This window comes from Cucumis melo, chromosome 6, assembly GCF_025177605.1.
Source record: "Cucumis melo cultivar AY chromosome 6, USDA_Cmelo_AY_1.0, whole genome shotgun sequence".
Lineage (NCBI taxonomy): Eukaryota > Viridiplantae > Streptophyta > Magnoliopsida > Cucurbitales > Cucurbitaceae > Cucumis > Cucumis melo.
Genome location: NC_066862.1, coordinates 14363129 through 14390867, shown reverse-complemented (window position 1 = coordinate 14390867; position 27739 = coordinate 14363129). Strand labels below are relative to the sequence as shown.

Here is a 27739-nt window from a genome sequence, read left to right as displayed (position 1 = left end):
CAAAGACCAACGACAAAGCTCATGTCTATCTCTTGTCCAGTATGTCTGACATACTAAGTAAGAAACACAAGACCATGGTCACTGCACATTAGATCACAGACTTCCTCTAAGAGATGTTTAAGAGACAGAAAGAAAGAGAGACAAACGTTGCCATTCCAAGAAGTTTCAGAAAAGTTCATCCTTTGAAACCAAGTCTGCACCTTCATCCTCTGGTTTTAAGAAAATCTAGAAAAAGAAAAGAGGGAAGGGGAAGCGTACTGCTACTATTGCTAAAGGCAAAAGGAAGGCTAAGGTAGCCGATAAGGGAAAATCTTTCCTTTGCAATGTGAATGGACATTATAAGAGAAATTTCCTTAAATACCTTGCTGAGAAAAAGAATGAAAAATAAGGTAAATATGATTTACTTGTCTTAGAAACATGTTTAGAGAACAATGATCCAAATGCCTGGATACTTGATTCAGAAGCCACTAAACATGTTTGTTCTTCTTTACAGGAAACTAGTTCCTTCAAGCAGCTCGAGCAAGGTGAGATGACGCTCAAGGTTGGAACGGAAGATGTCATTTCAGCTCACACAATGGGAGATGCCAAGTTGTTTTTCGAAAATAGATTCATGTTTTAGGAAAACTTGTACATAGTTCCTAAAATTAAGAGGAACTTAATTTTCGTTTCTTGTCTTATTGAACATATGTACTAAATTAAATTTTTTTATGAATAAAGCGTTCATTTCTAAGAATGGTGTACATATTTGTTTGGCTAAGCTTGAAACAACTTGTATGTAGTAAGACCTAATGAAACAAAAGTAGTTTTAAATCATCAGATGTTTAAAACTGCTAACACTCAAAATAAAAGGCAAAGAATTTCTCCGAGTAACAATACTTATCTTTGGCATTTAAGATTAGGTGACATTAATCTCAATCGGATCGAAAGATTGGTAAATAATGGACTTCTAAATGAGTTGGAAGATGATTCATTACCTCTATGTGATTCTTGTCTTGAAGAAGCGATGACTAATTAAAAGACCTTTTACTGGAAAAGGTTATAGAGCCAAAAATCCTTTAGAACTTATACATTCAGACCTCTGTGGTCCGATGAATATAAAAGCTAGAGCAGGTTTTGAATACTTCATCTCTTTTATAGATGATTATTCAAGGTATGGTTATTTATACTTAATGGAGCATAAATTTGAAGCTCTTGAAAAGTTCAAGGAGTATGAGGTTGAAGTTGAAAATCTATTAAGTAGAAAGATTAAAATACTTCGACCTGATCGAGGTGAATAGTACATGAATTTGAGATTTCAAGACTATATGATAGAACATGAAATCCAATTCTAACTCTCAACACCTAGTACACCTCAATAAAATGGTGTATTAGAAAGGAGAAATAGAACCCTGTTAGACATGATTCATTCAATTATGAGTTATGCTCAATTGCTTAGCTCGTTTTAGGGGTATGCAATAGAGACTGTAGCTCACATCTTGAACAACGTTACCTCGAAGAGTGTTTCTAAAACACCTTTTGAGTTATGCAGAGGACGTAAACCTAGTTTAAGTCACTTCAGAATCTGGAGTTGTCCAGCACACTTGTTAGTGACAAATTCCAAGAAGTTGGAACCTTGTTCAAGGTTATGTCAATTTAATTTGTTGGTTACCCTAAAGAAACGAGAGGTGGTATATTCTTTGATCCACAAGAAAATAGAGTATTTATATCGACAAATGCTACTTTCTTAGAAGAAGACCACATAAGAGATCATAAACTACGAAGCAAATTAGTATTAAATGAAGCTACCGATGAATCAACAAGGGATGTTGATGAAGTTGGTCCATCATCAAGAGTTGATGAAACCAACACATCAGATTAATCTCATCCTTTTCAACTGTTGAGAATGCCTCAACGCAATGGGAGGATTGTATCACAACCTAACCATTACTTGGATTTAATTGAAACTTAGGTTGTCATACCAGATGATGGTGTTGATGATCCATTCTCCTATAAACAGGCAATGAATGATGTAGACAAGGACTAATGGGTCAAAGTCATGGACCTTGAATTTGAGTCTATGTATTTCAAATCAGGGGGTGCTTGTAAATCTACCTAAAGGTATGTAACCTATAAGGTGCAAATAGATCTATAAGAGAAAAAGAGATTCAACTAGAAAGGTACAGACCTTCAAAGCTAGGCTTGTAGCAAAAAGGTATACCCAAAGGGAAGGGGTTAACTATGAGGAAACTTTTTTCCTGTTGCTATGCTAAAGTGTATAAGTATTCTCTTGTCCATAGTCACATTTTATGATTATGAAATATGGCAAATGAATGTCAAGATTACTTTTCTGAATGACAATCTTGAAAAGAGTATCTTTATGTCTCAACTTGATGGGTTTATAACCTAAGGTCAGAGAAAAAAGTTTACAAACTGAATCGATCCATTTATGGATTGAAATAAGCATCTAGATCTTGGAACATTAGGTTTGATACTGCGATCCAATCTTACAGTTTTCACCAAAATGTTGATGAACCTTGTATATACAAGAAAATCAACAAAGGTAAAGTGACTTTTTTAGTACTTTACGTGGACGATATTCTCCTTATTGGGAATTATGTGGGATACCTGACTGACATTAAAACTTGGCTGGCAGCCTAATTTCAAATGAAAGATTTGGGAGAAGCACAATATGTTCTTAGGATCCAAATCATAAGGGATCATAAGAACAAAATGCTAGCACTATATTAGGCAACCTATATCGACAAAATGTTGGTTTGATGTTCGATGCAGAACTCTAAGAAGAATTTATTACCTTTCAGGTACAAGGTTCACTTATCTAAGGAACAATGTCCTAAGACACCTCAAGAAGTTGAGGATATTAGATGTATTCTCTATGCCTCAGTTGTGGGTAGCTTAATGTATGTTATGCTCTGCACTAGGCCAAACATTTATTATATAGTGAGAATAATCAGTAGGTATTGGTACTACCCAAGGTTAAACCACTAGACGACAGTTAAAATTATTCTCAAATATTTTAGGAGAACGAGAGATTACATGCTTGTGTATGGAGTTAAGGATTTGACCTTTACAGGATACACTGACTCTAATTTCCAAATGGATAAGGATTCTACTAAATTTACGTCGGGATCAACGTTCACTCTAAACAGGGGAGATGTGGTATATCGTAGCATCAAGTAAGGATGCATTGCAGACTCCACCATAGAAGATGAATACGTTGCTGCTTGTGAAACAACAAAAGAAGCAGTTTGGCTTAGAAATTTCCTACATGATTTTGAAGTTGTTCCAAACATGAACTTATCCACCACTCTATATTGTGATAACAGTAGGAAAGTAGCCAATTCTAAAGAACCTTGCAGCCACAAACGAGAAAAAGACATAGAGAGAAAGTATCACATGATACGAGAGATTATGCAACGAGGGGATGTAATCGTCATCAAGACCACTTCGGAGCACAACATTGTTGATCTGTTTATGAAGACTCTCACGGCTAAAGTGTTCGAGGGTCATCTAGAAAGTCCAGGTCTACGAGATATGTACATTAGGTAATCTAGGGCAAGTAGGAGATGTGTAATGGGTATGAGGGTGCCCTAGTTTATTGTATTTGTATATATACATTTTATATAATATACTTGTACATTTACCATTTCTAATGTTTGAGGATTACTTTATTATGTACATCTCATAGATACTAGAGTTTTAGTCCAAGTGGAAGTTTGTTGGTTTTATGTCCTAAAACTCGTAGATAGTAAATATAATCTATTGACCATTATTAATAAAATGTTATTGTTATATTTTCAATAAGTGTTATTGATTATATTATTATTTTTGTCTTAATAACTTAAATCTAATAAACTAATATCCTAAGTTGTTGGATGAGTCTTAAACAGTATGTAGAGATATACATGGATCAATGTTTGAGATACAACTTAAAGGGTCTATAGTATAGGGATAAGGCTGGTATCTTTTCCTGGTAATAGTATGAATACGACTCATTTTGTATTTGATACAAACACAATGATCCAATGTGTTCGTGTAGGTGACATGCGAGTGAGGGTATCTTATGCAATGAGTTTGCATAAGACCGAACCATAAAATAGTAACCACTAGATGTAATTCCGTTAACTAGTTAGGTTTCTATTTCATTAGGATGATTTAGGTAACTTAGACTTAATCATGAGTCTATTATGAACTCTTGTTTGCAAGGGATTGTCCTTTGATTTGTACGGGTGAGAGTTGTCAGATTGCCGACTCAATATGCTTATCATTTTGAGGACAAAACCAAGTGGAGAGCTGGAAACATAATCACACAAGATAGAACTCACTCCTTTTCGACTTTAAGATAAGTAGATAAGTGCTCCCTTAAATGGTGTCTTAGGGACTTCCCTGGTATTTAAGGACTAAACTGTTAATTAATTCTCTACACCATTTTGTTGAGGTGTACCAAGTTCTGAGAGTTAAGAGTGGATTTCATGTTCTATCATATAGTCTTAGAATCTCAAATTTATGTACTCTCCACCTTGATTAGATCGAAGTATTTTAATCTTTCTACTTAATAGATTTTCAACTTTAGCCTTATACTCCTTGAACTTTTCAAGAGCTTCAGACTTATGCTTCATTAAGTATAAATAACCATACCTTAAATAATCATCTATAAAAGAGATGAAGTATTCAAAACCTCCTATAGCTTTTACATTCATCGGACCATAAAGGTCTGAATGTATAAGTTCTAGGGACTTTTTGGCTTATAACCTTTTCTAGTAAAATGTCTTTTAGCCATCTTTCCTTCAAGACAAGATTCACATGGAGGTAATGAATCATCTTCTAACTCGTTTAGAAGTCCATTCTTTACCAATCTCTTGATTCGATCAAGGTTAATGTGAACTAATTTTAAATACCAAAGATAGGTATTATTATTCGAAGAAATTCTTTGCCTTTTATTTTAAGTGTTAGCAGTTTTAAACATCTCATGATTTAAAATTACTTTTGCTTCATTAAGTCTTAATATATACAAGTTTTTTTTAAGCTTAGCCGAACAAATATGTACATCATTCTTAGAAATGAACACTTCATTCAAAGAAAAAATAACTGAGTACAGTTGTCCAATAAGTGAAAAAATAGAAATTAAGTTCCTCTTAATTTTAGGAACTATGTACAAGTTTTCTAAAAACAGGAATCTATTTCTAAAAAATAATTTGACATCTCCCACTGCACGAGCTAAAATGACGTCTTTCGTTCCAACCTTGAGCGTCATCTTATCCTCCTCAAGCAGCTTAAAGGAACTAGTTTTCTATAAATAAGAACAAACATGGTTAGTGGCTCATGAATCAAGTATCCAGGTATTTTGGTCATTTTTCACTTAACATGTTTCTAAGACAAGTTAATCATATTTAACTTCCTTTTTTTTCTTGTTAGCAAGATACTTGGGGTAGTTTCTTTTCCAATGTTCATCCACATTGTAGTGGAAACATTTTCCCTTGATGGCTACCTGAGTCTTCCCTTTGCCCTCAGCAGCAGCAGTAGGACCATTCCCCTTCCCTTCTTTCTTCTTTTGAATTTTCTTAGATCCAGAAAATGAAGGTGTAAACTTGGTTCTAGAGGATGAACCCTTCTGAAACCTTTTGGAATGGGCAACATTTTCATCTCCTTCTTTCTGTCCCTTAAGCTACTGATAAGTTTGCAACTCGTTTAGGAGGGTAGTAATGTTGTACTTTATCTTGTTCATTTCCGCATTGTTACGAAATTGAAGAAAGCTCTTCAGAAGAGATTTGAAGATAAAGGACAATTGACTCTTGTCATCAAAGATCGCTCCGTTCATTTCTGCTACGTTGAAATGGACTATCATGTCGAGAACATGTTTTCTAACAAAATTTGCATGTAATTGAACTACCAAAGCCCAACACCTTACAATCCACTATCCATTAGTGGATTTATTCACCATTCCATTTTCTCTTAGTAGACTTGGTGTCATCACCATGAGCTTCCACTTAGTCCACTAAGAGTTAGTGGAATTATCCAAAAAAATGTTGGATTTTTCCACTAACTTTGGTGAAGGGGCAAAATGGTCATTTGACCATTCTAGTCAAAGTCAAAAATCAACATTTTGACTTTTTACCATTTTGTACATCTTGACTAATTTTGACCTCCCGAGCATGAATCTACATTTATTTTCTTAAAATTCAAATCACATTTGAATATAAAAGCCGGTCAAAGTTTGACTTTTCAAAGTCAAAAGTCAACATTTTGACTTTTCACAACTTTGACCATTTCCACCAATTTCGAGCTTTCAAATATGAATCCATATTCATATTTTTAACATTTAAATCACATTTAGACATAAAGCCCTATAACCGATGGCTATATCACATATATTCGTCGGTTTCTCTCTCCCTACCTAATTCGAACAATTTGAATTATTCCAACATATTGTTCTAAGTTAGTTCCGTATGAGATAGCAGGGGAACCTAATAATCCGAGATTAATTGGCTAAACCTTTTTAGACTGAGCTAATCAACATTCGTTAACTAACGGTTCATTCCACTAAAGTCTCGTAGTTGCACTCCTTATAGATATATAAGTTAATCCTTTACAAGTTGTTCTTAACCTCGGCTGGGTCAAAATACTGTTTTACCCCCGCGACTACATCTTATTCTTTAAGTCCCACCGATCCACTATTGAACATTTCGTTTAAGGTCCAACCTATAAATCGAATCCATCTTAGGCCAATGAGAGTTCGAGATCCCTTGTTCAAGAATTAGATTTAGTTCTTAAAGGAGCAACTTTATCTACTAACCCTAAAGCACGCAAGAGCGAATTCTATCTTACACCTTATGTCCCTAACTATCCACCTGGTCTTACCCCTGAAATAGGAGGCTTGTTGGGCCAGTGACATTGAGCTGCTCTCACCCATGCAGATCTAAGGATAACACCATTTGAGCAGAAGTTCATAGTTAGCTCAGGATTAAGATTAAGTTACCTAAGTCATCATAATCGAAATAGTCAGTTTATATAGTCAACAGTGTTATAACTTAAAAGTGACTATTTCTTAGTTCCAGTCTTATGTAAATTTTTTACATAGGATGCCCCCACTTCCATGTCTCTACATGAACGATTTAGGATCACTTCGTTTGTACTAACTACAAAGTGGGCCGCATCCATAGCATTTTCATAATAAGGTGCCCAACCTTATTCATACACTATAGACCGTTTGGGTTATAAACTCGAACTTGATCTATGTTTATGTCTCTACATAAAGATCAAGTATACACTAGATAGCCTCAGGACCTTAGTTAATTGGATTTAAGATTATAGTATTCTATTTTCACTAATAAGTCATAATAACCACTTTATTGAATAGAATATAATTTTAACTACAAACTACGAGTTTTAGGACATAAATTCCAACATATATATGTACAAAATAAAAAAAATACTAATCGAATCGAGAAAAAAATAAAGAAAACGATACGAAACATGAAGGAAAAAACCTGAACTATATGTTTCACTAAATACTGTATATATACAGATGTTTATACTGATAACATCATCTGTGTATGTAATGATATATAATGAAATTCAACTACAATTTATGTATTATTGAATATATGCAGTAGTATATATGTAACAAATCACAGAACATAAATATGAATAAGATGCATATATATGATAAAACACATAATAGAAGTAGATTAAACAGTGATATATAAATGTATATATTGTTCATGAAAACTTTACTAAACAAAAATATGAATAAGATGATCGGAACATGCGGTAATTATTGAATATATGCAGTAGTACATAAATTGAGTAAGAAAAAACTACAGAACATGAGAAAAAATCTGTATATGTATTATTGAATATATGCAGTAGTATATATGTAACAAATCACACAACATAAATGTATTATGCAATAGCATATGTGAAAAATCAAAATAGGAGGAACATTACCGGAATATATGTTACAAAACGAAGGAAGAAAGAACAAATTTTATAACGAAAAAAATATATGTTACGAAACGAAAGAATAAATAATATACGAAAAAAAAGACTAATCGTATCACAAAAAGCAAATCAGAAGGAAAGAAGAAAGAACAATTTTTTTTTGTAATAGAAATCGGAGAAGAATGTCGACGCCAGAATTGATGATCGTGAGAAAATAACTTTTGGTTGGACATGAAATTGAAAATATTTATTTTGTAGGATAATTAAAAATATTATTAATATATAAGATAATAATTTATACCATATTTAAATCATGTTAAAAGGTAATAAATATTACATTAATAAATTCAAATATATATGTATTAATAATTAAGGAAGTTAGAAATGATATAATAAGAGAATTTTTCCTAAATATAACAAACTACTGAAATATTTACGATCCGTGTAACAAAACCTATAAAGTTAGCTATTTTTTAAATATTCCAAGTTTTCCCTTTCATATTTTATTTCTTAAATTTTTTTATCGTCTTCCTTTGTACTCTTCTTTTTTAGCTGCAATTTCTTTCATTTTTTTTGTTTTTAGATTTGGGTAACCAAATCTATTTCTTTCTATTGTCTTTCTTGTTTATTTCTCTTTTTTTTAAGGTGCTTGCATGTCTTTTTTTTTTTTTTTTCATTTTTTTTCATTTACTACATGCATCGTATCGTCTTTCTTTTTTATTTTTTTTACGTTTAGATTAGGTAACCAAATCTAAAGGATGATGTATAAGGAATATTGAAAAAATTAGTTAGACATTTAAATTATGGTAACTAAAACTAAAAGATTGTGTATAAAGAATAATGAAAAAAATCGTTTATACCAAATTTTGAAAAAAAAAATCCTTTAGATTTGGTAGCAAAATCTAAACATCGTATACCAAATTTTGAAAAAAGAAAATAGTTTAGATTTGGGGTAGCCAAATCTAAATGATTGTGTAGCAAAATCTAAACGATCGTGTAGCCCAATTAATTAAACGATCGTGTAACCAAATTAAATGATAGAATTGAAAAAACAAATCTAAACGACCGTGACCAATCAATAGTCAAATCTAAACGATCGTGTACCAAACAATAGTCAAATCTAAATGATCGTGTACTAAATATATTACACGTATTGTTTACGAGACATTTTTGGTATTTTACACGGTGGGCCTCTAGGCTTTTTCTATTTTCGAAATTGTTTATACAGTGTAAATATTTTTATATTTTTGAAAAGACCGCATATAATAAATATTGTTGTTGATAATTAAGAAAAATATCATTTAAGATTAATGAAATTTGGGTAATAAGATAATTTCGCTTTTTTTTTTTTTTTTTTTGTAAAATATGTTGGCTCATTTAAGTCTTTTAATTATAGAGTAATTTATGTTATTATAGTTAAAATCCCTAAAATCTTTCCGGTTAAAATGTTGGAGGCCCAAAAGGTTTGGGTTTCATCGAAGGCCCAACCAGCAGCCACCATGTTCCCCTACTAACCTATATTTCAATACCATGAATTCCTTTTCAATTTGCTTGAAGAAAATCACTTGAAACAATCAGAAAACTGGAAAACTTTGGTTTGTATCATCGTTTCATTGTATGTTGAATTAACCACTCACCCACCATCTTCATTCATCTTCTCGTCCGGTGAAACGGTCAGGTATGGTTTTTGCTTCATGCATTACAGCATTCATATTCAATTTCAAACCTTAAACCTCTGTCACTAATCCCTTTTTACGTTTTTCTTTCATTTTACTTTCTGCAACCCGTTTCGGAGTTCCTTTTCTATTTCCCCCATATATTGGTGCTAAGATTTTCTTCTTTGTAACCGTTTCCCTTTTGCTGCTCTCAGAGAAACCCGTTGAATGCTAGCATGGCGTTTTGTAGAGCTACAAAACGTTCCATTGGATCTTTGATTTCTAACGGGCTGCTGAATAACGCTACTAGGCATGGGTTTTCCAGTTGTGCTACCAATAAGACATTTGTTGTTGAAGGTGTTCAATATGGAAGTTCAGTTCCTTACGTTCACGATGCTAATTCTGCTATTTATTCGAGGCTTAGTCTGTTGAGAAGATTTAGTGTCGAAACCCCTCCTGGGTCAGACCAGATGAGTCTCATAAAGCAGCTGAGAGAAAGAACTAGTGCACCCATTAAAGATGTCAAGGCTGCTCTCATTGATTGCAATTGGGATATTGGTAAGACATCGTGATAGTTTATGAAACTTTATTTTGCTTTTGATTTCGTTTGCTGATATCTTATGTTGGAAGTACAGAAGCAGCACAGACAGAATTGCGAAAAAGAGGAAAGGTGTTAGCCCTGAAAAAGTCTGCTAGAACTGCTGCTGAAGGCCTCCTTGCATTGGCCCAAAATGAAACCAAAGCTGTTGTTATTGAACTTAACTGTGAGACTGACTTTGTTGCTAGGAATGAGATTTTTCAATATTTGGTAAGTTTTTTATTGCCTTTTTCATCTGTATGCAACATTTCCATTTGAATATTATTGAAAAAAAGAGACGAAGAGCAAACACAATTTTTACAAGGAAACCCTAGTTTAGGGAGAAAAACCATGATGCAAATCTCTTTGTTTAGGGAGAAAAACCATGATGCAAATCTCTCTTTGTATTATTTTTCCATATTAACAAATGATACACGGGGAAATAAATAGACTACAGTGAGGAATAACAAAAAAAGGAAAAAACAATAGGTCAAGCTCACAAAATGTAACGCTCCTTCAAGTTGGGGTTGGGGTGTAGATATCAATGAGACCCAACTTGCTAACCCAAAATCAAAGTTCTGTCTGAAAAGTCCCTTGGTGAGGACATTAGCAATCTGTTGGCTCGAAAGAATGTACTGAATGCATATGTTACCGTTGTCCAACCTTTCTTTGACGAAGCGTCGATCAATTTCAACATGTTTAGTTCTATTATGTTCAACTGGATCGTTGGTGATGCTAATGGCTGCCTTGTTATCACAAAGTAATTTCATTGGTATCTCTATCTCACATTCTGATGAAGATCAGACAACTTTTTGGAGGCAAATTTTCTCACATATTCCCAAACTCATAGCCTTGTACTCAGCCTCTCCGCGACCCCTTCTTCTTACTTCTCCAAGTTACAAGATTGCCCCATAACTAGGTACAATAATCAGAGGTAGATTTCCCCATCAACAATAGACCTTCCCAGTCTGTATCAGTATGAGCCTCAATAGTTTTCGTGTTCGTCTTTCTGAACATGAATCCTTTACCAGAAGTCGTTTCTAATTATCTCACGATTTTGTTTACAGCCTCCATGTGTTTCTTGTAGAGAGCCTACATGAACTGGTTCACAACACTTACAGCAAAGAAAATACCTGGTCGAGTATGAGACAAGTAAATCAACTTACCCATAAGACGTTGATAGCATGGAGACAAAGTACTTACGAGAAGACGGATCAAAACATTTATAGCCTTGTTGGTGCAAATGATAACCAACAAAAACACATGCTTGAGCCTGAGGGGTAAACTTAGATGGGTTGGGGCCATGACTATGAACATAGGTTGTGCATTCGAATACCCAAAGAGGAACATCAGAAATGAAGCGGGTAAAGGGATATGACTCTTTAAGACATTCTAAGGGGGTCTGGTGATGTAGGACATGAGAAGACATTCGATTGATATGATGAGTTGTAGTTAGAACAACATCGCTTTAGAGATAGAGAGGAAGGGAAGTAGACAACATAAGAGAACGGGCCACTTCCAAAAGGTGACGGTTTTTGCGCTCGGCTACCCCATTTTGTTGGGGGTTGTAGTCATAGGAACTTTGGTGGACAATGCCTTTGGAGGGCAAAAACTCATTGAGTGTGTGGTTTTGGAAATCACAACTATTGTCACTTCGCAAAGTGGCCGTTTTTGCACTGAAGTGCGTTTCTGTGGTGTTTTAGAAGTCCCTGAAGATAGAGGTGACCTCAGATTTGTCGGAGACAAGAAAGACACATGTAAGACGAGTATGGTCATCAATAAAGGTTACGAACCACCGTTTTTCAGATGAGGTGGTTATCTTGGATGGTCTCTCCAGACATCACTATGAACAAGTGTGAAATGGTGGGTTGGCTTGTATGGTTGTGAAGGAAAAGAAACTCGATGTTGTTTAGCCCGAATACATACGTCAGAAGATAAGGTAGACACGTCAAGTTTAGAGAAAATATGAGAAAATAAATGTTTCATATATTGAAAATTAGGGTGGCCTAAATGAAAATGCCACAACATACAATCTTGTTCTAGAAATGTTACTAGAAGAGGTGTTGTTAGCAAGGAGGTAGAGTCCCCTACTATGCCGGGTAGTGTCAATCATCTTCCCTGAGCTCAAGTTCTGAAAAGAGACAGAATCAGGTATGAGTATCGCTTTGTAGTATAACTCATGAGTGATCTTGCTTATAGATAGTGGATTATAAGAAATTTTGGGCACATGTAAAACATTATGTAAGGATAGCCCTATGCAGGGAGAAATATTCCTTTTCCCAGCAATTGGTGCTAAGGAGCCATATGCAATTCTAATTGTTTCGTTGCCAGCTCATGGAATATAGAACACAAAATGTTCAGAGGAACTAGTCAAATGATTTATGGTGCCAAAATCTAGAATCCATAGGTTCTTCCCGTCAACACTAATAAGAGCGAACGACTGAGGTATACTTGGTTGGACAATGACACCTAAAGTAGTGAGATTGGGATCGGTCTGGATTCAATATTAATCAGGTGGTTGAGAAGTGTAGTGGACTTATTCACATACGCCTGTCTTGTGTTCTATTTGTCGTTGGGAGAGCATTTCTTACCTCCTGGGGAATGACCATGTAACTTCAAACATTGTTCCTTGGTATATCGTTGTTTTTTGCAATCCTCACAGACAGGAACTGGTTTTCCATTTTGCTCGTCACTGCCACTAGTAGAGGACCTCACACTAAGAGCAGTGGAGTGAATAATCGCCCTTAAAGTAGCCTCAATTACTGCAATATGTTGTTGAAGCCCTTTTAGTTGGTGAGCTATACTCAAAGGAGTTGAAGCTTGCACATTAGGGTTGGAATGTGCCGAAGACTCACCAACCTCAAATGTTGAGTGAATTTGAGGATTCCTAACATCGAGATAATAACTAAGGTCAGTGGGTGGCAGACATATGAATTTGATTGCAGAGGCGGTGGTGGCTGGCCAGAATTAGGTGGCAGCAGCACATTATTCGGCCGATGGTGTCTGAACAGATGGACCGGTGCGTGGACCTCCAGCGGCGGCACATGGCAGCGCGGACAACAGAAAAAGTTGCGGAATTAAGTTTTCCGGCATTGTTTGAAGGCGGAACCATCAGCGCTAATTTGAGCATCGACAACGAGGCTAATACCGGCAGCTGTCTCTGATACCATATTAAAAAAAGAGACAAAGGGCAAACACAATTTTTACATGGAAATCTTAGTTCAGGGAGAAAAACCCGGTGCAAATCTCTCTTTTTATTATCTTTCCATATTAACGAATGATACCTGGGGAAATAAATAGACTATACTGAGGAATAAAAAAAGAAAAAATATTAGGTCAAATTGCCAAGCCCACTAAATCTAACAAATATGTTTGAATTACTTTGCATGTAAATGATCTTGTGTAGATTGTACGAACTGCTATAGTTTTCTTCTTCGGAAACCTTGTTCTTTTGCTCATAAGATATTATTTTACTTTTATCCCAGGCTCTATCTTTAGCAAAGCAAGCATTGTTGTCCGAGAGTTTGTCCCATAACGATCCTGGGACTTTCCCTGTTGGACCAGAGCAATTGGAGGTATGATTATTGTAAAAAATGATTGCTTTTTAGTTTCTTCTTGATTTTTGTTACTTGTTCTTGTATTGTATGGATGCGAGTAGTGATTGGGTGAAATTAGGAAATCTGGGTGGCATTTGTTGGCTATTGATAGTTTAGGAACCATTGGAAAGAGATTTTTCATTGTCTTCTTAATTTTCTCAAATGTACAAGTTTCTCAGTAAAAAGTGGTTCACATTGAATTCTAGGAGGATCATTTTCCTTGTGTAAATGAAAAGTTAATAAATACAAGATGATTTTGAGGAGGATATGTCACACAGACCTGATCAAAGTGACATTACAAGCATATTTCTGTGTGGGCTATGTTTTCTCTGCCCTCCCGTTGACAAGCACAAGCAGTTTGACCACTTGAAGAATCTTTTTATTGATGTATTTATTTTGATCATAAAAAGTTGAAATCTTGCAAATAGTCTCACTAAATCATTGATTTCCAAATCCATGTGGCGAGGGTGCTCTTGATGGTAGTGTTGTGCCTGCTTCAATTTTACTGGTAATACATTATGCAGATGTGTTATGGCGATCTGATGATGTCTCAAAATTTTTATTGTCATGAATAATCACTTTCCCTTTGATTGCTTAAAGAATAGGTGTTGATGGATATTCTCATAATTTGGACCCCGTTTTGTTGAAAATCTAGGATAATGTTCCCACAATATTTGATTAAAATCAGATGCAAATAATAACTTTTTGTTATTATTCATCATTTCTAATTGAAATTATATTTTCACGGATCTTATTTAGCATATCTTATCCATATTTGTATATAATGAAATTCTTGCCATTTGTCAGGGAATTAAATTAAATCTAGAACACCCAAAAATTAATGGAGAAACAACAGCTCTTAATGCAGTTACTGAAGTGGCTGCCATAATGGGGGAGAATATTAAGCTAAGACGAGGTTTTTTGATGTCTGCTTCTCCAAGTGGTGTTATTTCTACATACCTCCACACGAGTCCTCAACCAGGTATTCTGCTTTGAACTGCTCTGTCTTGTTTTAGGTGTGGGACATATTTTCCTTGGGTGGCTAACATTCTGGTGTATGGGCTTTGAACTTTGAATAGCATTCAACTTATCGTGAATGGTTTCATTCTTTTCCATTTAACTCCCATGGCTGCCATTTCAAGGATGCTTGGAGTGGCTTCCAACCCTACTTTCCTTGTATATCTTGCTTAAATTTCTGAATTTTGTGCGTAGTAACAATCAGGACATAAAACCAAACAATTTTCTTGATGTCAATCAAATGACATTCCACATTTTGTGTGTGTTTTTTTTAAGGTTTGGGTCGTATTGCTGGAATTTTGTCTATTGAAGTTGAGGGTGATAATTCACAGCCTGATGCTCTTCAACGTGTTGGATCAGAATTAGCAATGCATGTAGTTGCTGCAAAGCCGTTGTTCTTAACAAAAGAACTTGTTGCTTCTGATGCATTGGAGAATGAACGTGAAATTCTTAAGTCTCAGGTCTGTTCAAGATGTACAATTTTATAGTCTTAGGTCTATCACTGGACATTGTTGATCAAGATTTTTTCTTTTTCCCTTTATTATTGTCTTCTCCACATCCTTTACCATTTCAATATTGCTTAACATAGATTGTCTTTTGTTTTGAATTTTTATTTGGGTCAGTTCGCTGATCTGTTTTGATATGAAAGGAGGTAGATGACACACGGTGTGCACACACAAAAAGGTCTTGAAAGTTATCTCTTGGGGGCATAGAGTTTGGCACTAAAACAAAAAAAGACACGCTAAACTTGTGTCTATTTGTTATGTTTATTTATTTTAAATTCAGACAAGTTAGGACAATGTGGGCCTGATTGGAACTTAAAATTAATTCATCCTAGAAAAAAGGGGCAGGAAAAATGATCATTTATTGTGTCTGTGTGTGTTTTTTCCCTCTGGGGGCAGGGGTAGGGGGATCTGATTAGAAGAAACCTAGACTGTGGGGGACCTGATTATTTGGCAAGAAAGTGATAGAAACTGTAGAATGCAATTGGCGCTGTGCAACTAGAGGACTAAAACACAAATAGAACTCTAAGGGCAATTTTGGCAATTTTAGGACTAGGAATGGAGTGGAGTGGACTATTGTTTGGGACAAGATTTAGGGGCTGTTTTCCCCTCGGATTAGGGAGGAGTAGCCCACTCCATGTTTGACCCTAGTATTATGATAATACTTGTTCTCACTTTCGTTTCTCCTTTTCCTCACACCCCCTCTCTCACTCAGCTCCAAATATTTACCTAGTAAAAGTAGAAGCCCAAGCCAAAGGAATGGAGTGGAGTGGACTATTGTTTGGGACAAGATTTAGGGGCTGTTTTCCCCTAGGATTAGGGAGGAGTAGCCCACTCCATGTTTGACCCTAGTATTATGATAATACTTGTTCTCACTTTCGTTTCTCCTTTTCCTCACACCCCCTCTCTCACTCAGCTCCAAATATTTACCTAGTAAAAGTAGAAGCCCAAGCCAAAGCGAAAATTCCAATAGTAGCCACCACAAAAGAAAGCAATGTCGACAAAAGCTGAGATAATAGTTTACACCCCAAACGCAGATTAAGTCACTCCTCGCCCCAAACGCCCCCTCAATTTAATTGAGGATTAGGATTTAAAATAACCCACATGCCATTACTATTCTTTAACCCTAGGGGTATTTTGTTTCAAGAGTTGGGAAGTTTGTCAACCAACTTTCGAACTCCAGTGACTCCACCGGCAAACTTCCGACAACTAACTCTAGCGACTATCACCAACCAACCTCCGTTTGGCACCAATCAACCTTGAAATTTTTTTAATAAAAACATTTATTAAAATTTTTAGGGTTTAGGCTAATCTCCGGTGATCGTCCTCGGCCAATCTCCGACCACCAACTGTGGTGACTCCTCAGGCAAACTTCCGACAACCAAGTTTAGCGATTGTTGCCACTAATCAACCTTGAAATTTTTTAATAAAAACATTTTTTGGGTTTAGGCTAATCTTTGGTGATCGTTGTCGGCCAATCCCCGACCTCACCTTCAGTGACTCTACCAACGAACTTTCGACAACCAACTTCAGCAACCGTCACCACTGATCAATCTTGAAAAATTTTAATAAAACCATATTTAGTAAATAAAACAGACAAAAAGAACTTGTATATACAAATACTTTTTAAAAAAAGTTTTAGAACACATTGTGTTTTTATTTTAAGAAGTTTTTATAAAAAATGTTTAAATAACAATGAATTTTCGAAAATCTTTTTCTAAGTCATTCAAAATACACTTTTAGTCTAATTAAAATAATATTTTTTAAAATACACTCTCTTATGCTTTTTTCCATGCATAATTATTTTGTCTACTTGTTAAACTTGTTAATAGTCATATATAAATATTGTAGTTAAATTTATTAAATGAAGAACCTAATTAACAAGATTTAATTAAATCACATGTCAATTACTATAGAATATGTTATGATATAAAATTGTAGAAGACATAGCATCTCAACTAGTAATAAACTAGTTTGTATAAATTAGTGGAAGGTACAATTCGAACTATGTTTTCAAAAAATGGTATTTCATGTACCTAATATATATGCCAAAAAATAATAGTGAAAAAAGATAAACATGATATAACACAAATTATAATAATCTGCACCTCAAACATATACTAGAATAACCTAGACACTCTAAACACGGACTATAATAACCCATAGACTGTGCACCCCAAACGCCCCCAAAATTTTTACATGGGGCTGTTATTAACTATTGGATTATCTGGCTGTTTTTAAGTTATTGAGGATATCTTTGTCACTCTGCCCTTTGAACTCAATCTATTATTTTGTACAAATGTAGTTAAAAAGTAATATGATAGATTGATTTGTCCACTATTTATCCTTAAATTTGAAAACACGTGTAGATACTTCCAAAGAGGATTCTACATAACCATCCTTGAAATAGAAAATTACACACCAAAATTATATGTTTTAAAGAAAAGATTTAATCATGAATTCGGCTTTTTATACTTTCAAGGTTGCATTTATTTTGTCGTCGTATTTAAAAAACGATTTAATAGGTCCTTGGACTTTTAGACTTGTATCTATTTAGTCTCTGTCATAATATTCTAATACGCACCCAGAATTTCAATTTTGTTGTCCTGAATACGTTTATTATTTTCCAGTGTATGAATTGTGATGTCAATGAGTTTTGCATATCAATTACTTGTGATGAAAGCTGTTTTTTCCATATAAAAAAAACTTTGTTATCTTATTTTAGCATATCATTTATTTATGATAGCTTAATTAGTATATTTCTGTAAATCTTTCACATGTCAGGCAGAAACAACTGGCAAATCTCAAATGGCCATAGAAAAGATGGTTGAAGGCCGTCTACGGAAGTACATGGAAGAAGTTGTCCTGATGGAGCAGAAGTTTATCATTAACGATAGTATAAATGTAAAGGTGAGGTGCCAATCAAAATTTCAGTTTATATCTTCTCAAGAATCATTCAAGTATGCTGATAGAGTTGAATATTGCTAATGAATGGTGAAAATGTCTAGTGTAATATATTAAATTCTGATGTTTTTGTTTAAGGTTACAAGTTTGTATTTTTCTGTATTTCTTCTGTTTGAGCATGAATTCACTCGTCTGGCTTTGCTTTTCTTTTACTAGGAATGACTTGCGATATCCAAAAATGTTGTTTATGGGTCCACTAATGGACATAAACATTTAGATATGAAAATTAACTCTTTTTTTTTTCTTTTTTTGATAAACAAATCTTCGCAATCTTTATTTTTTATAAAGATTTCAAGATTCTGTCTCCACAATCACCATTCTTGATAAAGACTTCAAGATTCCAACTCCAAAACTCATGGTTTTTCAAGGTATTTGACAATAAAACGATTTGTATTAGGAAAGGTATTATAGGTCTGTGTAGATGTCTTTGTTCTTTTCAGTTTACGAACACACTTGATGAAAGTATTGCAATTTTTTTCTATGAAAATCATATCAGATTAAAGTGGAACACATATGGTAGGATTTAAAACCGGAACAAAGATCTCTGAAGCTGGAACTTTTTTGTAAATGAGCACGAACATTTTATTAGTAAATTTTTCATTATGTTGCCTATTATGTACTATCTTATTACTCTTCTATGCTTTTTTTGGTATCATGTATTTTTGGGCATTAGTCTTTCTATTTAAATGAATGAAAAATATTGGTTCCTTTTCAAACAAAAGAAGAAAAAAGAAAAAGAAAAATTGCATGTTGCTTATTTCTTCCAAGAATGGGTTATTATGTACAAGCATGTTATATCTTTGTCTTGCAACTCTGCGTTGATTATTTGCAAATTCGTCTTGTACATGAATATGATGAGGGTGCTATGGGGTGACAATCTAGTTGAGATGTCCAAGTGTATCTACCGATTCTCAGATCTCTGATTCTCTATGTTCACTTTGTATCTTTGCATTCTGATCGTATCTTGAGCAACTGTCTCATTCATTATATTAATCAAAAGTTTGTTTTCGTTTTAAAAAAAAATCTGTGCTGATTAGATCTCCAATTTAATTGTGATACATTGGAACTATTTTTCAGACAATGCTGGATAACCTGTCCAAGGAAGTGGGTTCACCAGTGACGATTCGAAACTTTCTAAGAGTGGGTGTCGGGGAAGGAATTGACAGGTATACTCTACTCATACGTCGGAGTGTTGTTCTTATGTAATGTTCTTTCTGAATCGAAGGGTTTTACTTATCAGCTATGCCCCTTTTTCATTTACTGAAGATGGCAAGTTTTAGTTTAACATTTCATACTCATCATTTGTATTAGTAACATCCAAGCTCTAATCCGAGTCCTTTTCAAAAAAGGAAACGTCCAAGGTCTAGGAAATGCACAAGCTCAAAATGTTGAAGCATAAGAAGGCAACCACAAAGGCCTAAATCTCATTCTTCAACCTCATATTAAAATGCCCCAGTCTTCTTGGTCTTTGTGTCTACAAGCTCAGGGGAAAATGGACAATTTTGTGGATTCCCTCCTACTCCTTTGTTGCTCGGTTGTCTTGTTTGTGGTTCACAAATATTACTTGCTTCTTGAATCAAGTTTATAGCTGGGTAATACTGTCAGTAGAAAGCCTCTTTAAACTGCAAAATGGTAATTGGGCCCCCTACTAACATTGATAAATCTCTTTGTAGACGCCCCAATGATGCCTCCTAGATGTGGTATCAGTTGCCTCAATAAGAATATTGCAGGCGACTGGAACCAAATCTTGAGTTTCAACTGGGCTGGTGCCATTTGCTAGATATACTCATCTGTAGGGAATCACTACTACTTGACAAGAATTCATAAGCTCAAATATTGTGGTGAAAGTTACACTACCTATTCTTCGTCATTTGCGTTGGTGTTGTTCAACTCAGCTTATACTCAGTTTGTTTAGATTTAAATCTCCTCATTTATGAGGCAAGCTAAGTTAGAGTTGAAACCATTAGGCAACATCTTATATGTTTCTACACCAAGCTTGCCAAGTGTTAAAGTCTTCATTGCTCTTGCTTAGTTGCTGAATTCTTGGGTAGTGGACTGAGAAGATGGGTGGTCTTGATGGTGGAATTCATATGGAAAAAGAAAAATCCTTTGGAAGTGTGTTACTCGTGCGTTTTTTTGGTGTCTTTGGAAAGAAAAGAATAGTAGGATGTTTGAAGATACGTTTGCTTCTTTTGATTCTTTTTGGGCTTTGGTTCAACATACAACCTGTTGGTGCACAAATTACACCAAATTATTTTGCAATTATTGTCTTATGATTATTAACAATTGGAAAGCTCTTTTTTATTAATTTTGTGGGAAGGGGTTCCTCTACCCCTGGCCTGGCCTTGGGCTGTTTTTTTGGCTCTTTTGATGAATACCTCTGTTTCTTATAAAAAAAAAATTGTGTCAAGTCTCATATCATTTGTTGAATGGTCTTGGATATGGATAACTGCGCTTTTATTCTCAATATGGGAATTGACTAATTGATTGTCATCACAAGGAAATTGTGTTCAGGCCATCCTTGAGAACTACCTTCAAGGTTTTGGGGTCAATGGCAGGCCAAAGTCCTCAGGTGGTCTCTGCCTTGAAGGAAAAGAAGTTGATCAACCAAACGGCATGGGGCCTAGTGGCCAGTGTCCTTGATAGTAGATGTACTGGAGTTATAGTACCCTTCGTACCAGTTGTTAGGGAGTTTGCAAATGTGTTCCTTGAGGACATTCCAAGTTTATCACTAGCCCTAGAGGTAGATTTCACCTTAGAGCTCAAGTCAAGAACAACTCCCATTTCTAAATCTCCATGTAGGCCCAACAGAGTTAGAGCCAAAGTCATAGATACAAAAACTATTCGACAAAGACTTTATACACTTTGGTATCTCGCCATGGGCACACCGGTTTTAATTGTGAAAAAAGATGGATCCATGCGGCTAATTATAGGCTATTGTGCATTGAACACAGTGCAACTTCCATTTCAGTGGCCACCCTTGAAAAGTTAAGCCTGCTGTGAGACCACCAATCATCCATCAGTATAAGAGCAAGGGCAATAATGTAATTGTGGGAAGAAGTTAGTTATGTATGGGAGTGGGGACCGAGAATATTATGTAAAAGGGATGAGGGTACTAGGTGAGAGCGGAGGGGTATTTTGGGTAGGAAGAGGTAGTATAAGTAGTAGAGGTTGGTATTTCCTTTTTCTTTAGCGTGGAATTAGTATCAGACTCTCATAGTGAGGAGGGGAGTCTAGCCTTATGGCTCTTTCTTCCAATAGGATGTGGTTCAAGGATGAGCCAAAGTAAAGGTGGTGAGCATGTGACAAACAAGTGGAATGAATGATTTATACTACACCCAAATGAGAGATCCTGAGGATACATAGTATGGTTAAGAAAGACTTAAAGTAACTAATTGTGACTGTTAGAATTCAGGGGCTTGCTGTTTGTTGAAATTCCCAAGGGTATTTATGTAATTTACTATACCCTAGTTTTTCTTTCCTTTTATGCTTCCCCTTTGTGTCTTTATCATTTGTAAGAAAATGATAAGAAAAGTCTCCATCGTAGTTTTTCTCCCTGTACTAGGATTTCCACGTATTTCAATGTGATTTTTCTTTTCATCTCTTTCAATTGTTACTACTATCAACAAGGTGCATTTTTCTTTTTGGTGTCTAAATCATAGAAACTCTAGAATTAAGAAGCTTGTTTAGGTTGGAGCAATTGTATGTTGGGTGACCTCCATAAATTTTTCTAAGAAGCATGTCGGAGAGGACAAAATTGTTAAAATGGATTGCATCAGTCAGTAGAGAAAATTCACTCTTGCAAGTTGTTCGACAATTAATGTGCCATGGCTAGGTTGTAGGGAATGCAGGGAATGTAGGGCACAATAAAAACTCAATACCCACTTTCTGGAATTGATAATGTATTTGATCGGTTATGGGAGTAGCTGTATTCTTTAAGATTGACCAGCATTTAGGTTACCACCAGTTGAGGATATTTCCATGAAGACTTTGAGGTCTAGGTATGACTGTTTTCCATGAAGATTTGTTGTAGTGTTCTTTGGGCTAACTACTGCATTCACAGTTTTCATCGACTTAATGAAATGAGTATAGTGTGTAGAGAGTTCCTTGATACATGATACCTTTGTGATTGTTTATTGATGGTATTAGAGTGATTTCAAATCTGCCTGTGGTGTTATGTAAGATGTAAAGGCTGCAAGCCTTAGAGCATTGGCGTTGTCATGGAGGCATTGGTCTTTTACAACCCTCAAGAAAATGCATCACTCGAGTTCAAAGATCTGTGCCTTGTCCAAATATCTGAACCGTTAGTTCTTAATGAATTTCCTTGTAATTGATATGTCAAAAGAACTCTTTTTAAATGAATTTTGAGTTAATGAAATGCTTCCCGGATAGTGTGAGGACCTGATACGTCTGATCTTTATTGTTTTCACTGTAAATTGCAGGCTAGAAACATCGGATTCACCTGAACCTGTGGCTCAAGCTGCATAGGTAATGCTTTTGGATGGATGTTATAGTGTAGTTTCAAAGTTGCCCCAGATAAGTTTTCCCCTAAACCACTTAGACTAGCGTCCATTCTCTTTAATGTTGCAAGCTCGAGATTACTCGCTTTGCTTCTTACTTAATAAGTCTCGTCAGTGTTTTTAATAAGATTATCGTCATAATGCTAGTTATGCATGGTATAAGTTTTACCATATTTGTAATTATAGGGAGGGGGAGGAGAGTAATTATTGAAGTACATATGATCTAAGACAATTGTAATAATCACTAATTGATATATGTTTTTCATTTTATGATACTTGTTATTAATTTTTTTATATTGTATCTGTATATTGCAGTGGTCTGGCTGGTAGTAGCTCAACAATTTCTTAGCATCTTAAAACTTAGTTCCTGCCCAAATATTCTTGGTGGTGGTTAAGTTCCATAGCATCCTCAATCACTACAGAGATTTTCTCCCCCTTGCTTTTATTGCCATTACAAGGAACATGCATTGAGGTAGAAACTCTTTTGGTAACAACACCACTGCTCTTTTGTTCATCACTCATGTCAGATTATGGGATCAACTGACCAATAAATTTTGAAATCTGGGTCAGTTAAGAGTTCATGTTACTTCACAAATTGTGTTTCTTATTTGTTCATGAGACTAGATTATGTCTAACAAGTGACAACCCCTCTATTCTATAGTTATGAATTTTATATCTCAGAGTTGAAAGAAGATAAGGGAATAGATTTTATAATTTGTACGAGCTGGTAATAGGGTACGATATCTGTTTTCTAGTTCATTTGGGGAAATGGTTTGAGTTTACCAGTTTCTTGTTTTGATTTGTCATCTCATATGGAGTTCAAATTTTTTAAAAATGTTTAGTTCTTAATCTAATTTTTATTCACATAAACCTTCTATAAATTGATTTTTTCTTCAAATTTATTTGAGTGATTTTCTTTTTCTTGAAATTAGTTTAATGATTTCTTTTTAATTTAAGTAAATCTTAATTCACTGTTTATTACCAATACAAATTCTTAACAAAATTGTGGAGAACGTTATTTTGGTTTTTATATTATACTTAGTCAATTATCATTTCAGATATGGTTCATAAATCACAAATAAAGAAACAAAATTTTAAATATAAAAAACTATGCAATTAAATATTTCTTGTTTTTAGTATAAATAGTTATAATTCCTACAATTTAGAGATAAATTTAAAAACATAAAGAATGTGTGAATGATGGAGTTTAGTTTAAGAAAATTTTTATTCAATCAAATATAAATTATTCATGACTAAAGTAAAAATTTCATGGTATTTTTTTTCTAAATTAGAAAATAAAAATAATTTAAAAAGGAAAAATTTCATAAATGATAAAATATTTACAGTCCGGGTAACAAAGTCTATGCTTTTTTTTCAAACATTTATTTGGTTTAAGATCATGTATCAACTATTTTTTTTTTCAAACTTTTGTTTGGTTGCTCAAAATCGTGTAATAAATATAAAAGACTTAAGAAAAACGCCCAAATCTAAAGTTTAGAAAAAAATAATAGACAAATCTAAATATTGTGCAACAAAAGAATCTTTAAAAAAATCGTTTAGTCAAATTTAAACGGTCGTGTATCAAAGAATCTTGAAAAAAATTATTTAGTTAAATCTAAATTATCGTGTATCAAATCTTAAAAAAGACAAAGTTGTTTAGACTACCCAATTCTTAGATCATCTGACTACCCAAATCTATACGATCTTGTAATCATTAAACGATCGCGTAACCAAATTAAACGATCGTGTAATCAAATTAAATAATCGGGTACAGAGAATTGAGAAAATAAATCATTTAGATTTGACTATCAAAATCTAAACGATTGTATACCAAATATATTACGCGTTGTTGATGGGGCATTTTTGGTATTTTCCTTTGTGGGACTGTGGGCTTTTTCTGTTATTGAAATTGTTCGTAAATATTTTGTTGTTTTGTTATATTTTTCAAAAAACCTCCTAAAAAAAGTTTAATTTATATAAATGTAACAAAATCCAAAAATATTTACAATATGTGTAACAAAAAACAAAATCTCATAAAGCTGGTAAAATATTTTCATAATTTTCAGATTTACCTTTGAACATTGCAGACGATTCGTCACTTCTCGTTCTTTCTTCTATGCAATTTATTCATCCTATTTTCAGATTTCTTCTTCTCCTCTTTCAAATTTTCTTTCTTATATTTTTAAATCTCCTATTTCATCTTTACGATTTTCGGCAAGATTCTTTGAAGCGACTTCATCTTCCTCGTATTCAATAATATCAAAATTGTTTGAATATCATTTTGATATGATTTAAACGATCGTTTACCATTGTCAACACGATCATTTACCATAGTCAACATGATTGTTTAAATTTGAATCCCTTTTCCAATTGTTTTAAAAAAAAATTATACGATTGTATTGATATGATCTAAAAGATTGCTTACCATAGTCAATATAATCATTTAGCATGATTAACCCGATTGTTAGATTTGAAACAAATTACACGATCGTGTTGACATGATTTAAATGATCGTGTTGACTATGGTGAGCATTAACATAATCGCTCACCATAGTCAACACGATCGTCTAGCATGAACCAACACAATTGTTTAGCATGACCAATAAATTTTTATCGGTTGAGACGACGAACTAAGTGGACGACAATAGAAGGATGGTGGGTGGCGGACGACAACTGTGTCGGGAAAGGACTCGACGGACGGTGATAATGGTCAATGGCGAATGTGCAGCGGACGACTTTCTCTTTTCTTTCTTTCTCTTTTCTCTTTTCTTCGTTTCATGTGCTATGTGTTGATCTGTGAACACATAACTAAAATAACAAGGGTTCTCCCGACGCACTCCAAAAACATCGTGAGAACCCCCTAATCGCAACACCATAAGTGAATGCGCTGTTTTTTCTCCATGTTATTCTGAGCAGTCACTTATGGCGTTGTGTAAACATTTTCAAAATCAGTCAAAACGTCAAATTTCTCGCAAAGTTACTAACCTTTACGTTGGCAAAAAGTTGACCTATCGCGACGCCATGCATTTTGGCATTTCGGAAAGGGTGTCATAATTATTTAAAGGTGCAACCTTTGCCGACATGGTCAACGCAACGTCGTCATAGACAGACCAACTATCGACACCATGCATGTACACGCCACGATTTATATCAACTTTAATAATATTTTTCACTTTTCCGACGCTGTGCTTTTCCACGTCGGTCGTTGTTGGGGGCAACAACAACGTGTACATGCATGGCGTTGTAAAAAATATATATTATTATATAAATGAAATATTTTCGTGACGTCTCCGTGCATAGCATCGTGAAAGGCTTATGCTCTCTCGACGTTGGCATAGCTCATCATTGCCAACACCTCCTTTACTGCATCGTGAAAAGTATCTTCTTACAACATCATTTATCCCAACGCCTATTTTAGCGTCAGAATAGCTCCGATTTCTTATAATATTTCTTCGCTACCGTATTCCTTGGTGCGAGTTTATTGCATTGCAAGTGAGTATATTTATTACAAAGGTATAAATTGAAGCATATTTTTCCATGATTCTTGTAACATGTTATATGTGCATAGAGATGACATTTGGCAGTATATCTTGAAGGTTAAGTTAATGGGTTCTTTTTATGGTTTATCATTGACTTTTGTTCTAGTTTAATCAGTTTTCTAAATCTTTTGTTCCTACCTCATCTTCCTTCCTTCTTAGAATCAATACAGGCCTCCTGGGAGCGAGTCTTTACCGGAAGGAATTATTAGTAAATCATCTAATTTTGAATTTCAGCCTCTTTGGGGCTCGTCTTCACAAAATGTAAGTGACTTGTATATTCATGTGAAATCTTGCTTACCAGATTTCTGATATGAATCTTTCTTCTCCAATGAAATGTAACTTTTGTTATGTTTGAATAAAGTGGAAAGTCAAATTTTCAGTTTTCATGATTTAATTTGTTGGTAAATGATTTAAGATAAGTACTTTGTTTCAATCAAGTACATGGCTTGGTTAATTCATTTAATAGAATAGTCCAACTATCTCACTTATATACAACTCAGTTCATGAATAGACAAAATCTATTTATAAAAACTACACGTATTTATTGTTTGGGCCGAAAAATGATGATATACCATTCTCCTTTGTCTTTTGCCAGAAAAAGCCGAAGGTTTCCAAGAACTTATTAGCAATTGCTGCTGGAATCAAACAAAGACATGTAGTGTCAAAAATTATTGAAAAGGTTGTGATTTGATGCCCTTATTGTCTTTTACATCTTTTTAGCAATCTGTTCCTTAGTTGCTGGTCTTCTTTAATTTCCAGGAGAGCGAAACTCTACCGAAAACCTAAAAATATTAAAGGTCTTGAAAGCTTTCTCCCAACACGCTTGTGTACAAAGTAATTTTCCTTTTCCTTTTAATTTTTGAACAAGAAACAGAGCCTATTTGTTAATATGATGCTTTTTAGAGCAAATAATTAACTTCTTGATATTAAAGTTTTAAGTGTTAAACCTCTATCTGCATCGTTTCGAGCCCTGAATATATGATTTCAATGGTTAATTTTTGGCATATTTATGATTAAATTTATTACATTATTCATTTTATTTTGTAGGCTACTAGCAATTAAGATTATTTCATTATTCTAATTTGTTCTTTTTATGTAGTGTCCTCTACAAGTCGGGATCATCGAGTGTGGATACTACGTTACGAAGTTTATGAGAAAAATTGTGACTAAAGGAAGCATTGTCATCTCAGATTCGGTATGCTATTAAACTATTTCAATCATTCAAATAACGTAGGGAACAACAACTTTCTTTTGTGGGAGCATCTAATTTGTTGAGAATTGAGTTAATTGGTCTGATTGGATTGTGAGTTAATTTATTTTGCATGTTTATTGGTATATAGATCGACACATGAAGATCATACTCACAGATCAAGTTGGACAAGGTGCAAATTGAGTTGGCTGAATTTTTGGGTGCGTACATTTAAAATTTT

The 27739-nt window shown here is 34.4% G+C and overlaps 1 protein-coding gene across 2 annotated transcripts; it reads left to right on the top strand.

The window, feature by feature from the left end:
- The first annotated feature begins 9431 nt into the window (after nt 1-9431).
- LOC103496863 (elongation factor Ts, mitochondrial) lies at nt 9432-23484 on the top strand. Of its 2 annotated transcripts, none has more exons than XM_008458890.3 (10): nt 9432-9616; nt 9809-10151; nt 10229-10401; nt 13656-13745; nt 14574-14748; nt 15060-15244; nt 18071-18196; nt 19328-19416; nt 22693-22738; nt 23086-23484. In XM_008458890.3, exons 2-9 carry the CDS (start codon nt 9830-9832, stop codon nt 22736-22738), a joined length of 1206 nt encoding a protein of 401 aa, XP_008457112.1. In that variant the 5' UTR covers nt 9432-9616; nt 9809-9829; the 3' UTR covers nt 23086-23484. The 2 variants fall into 2 exon arrangements, with proteins under 2 accessions (XP_008457112.1, XP_050941450.1); XM_051085493.1 differs by having other exon boundaries at nt 9450-9616; nt 15144-15244.
- Nucleotides 23485-27739: the final 4255 nt, after the last annotated feature.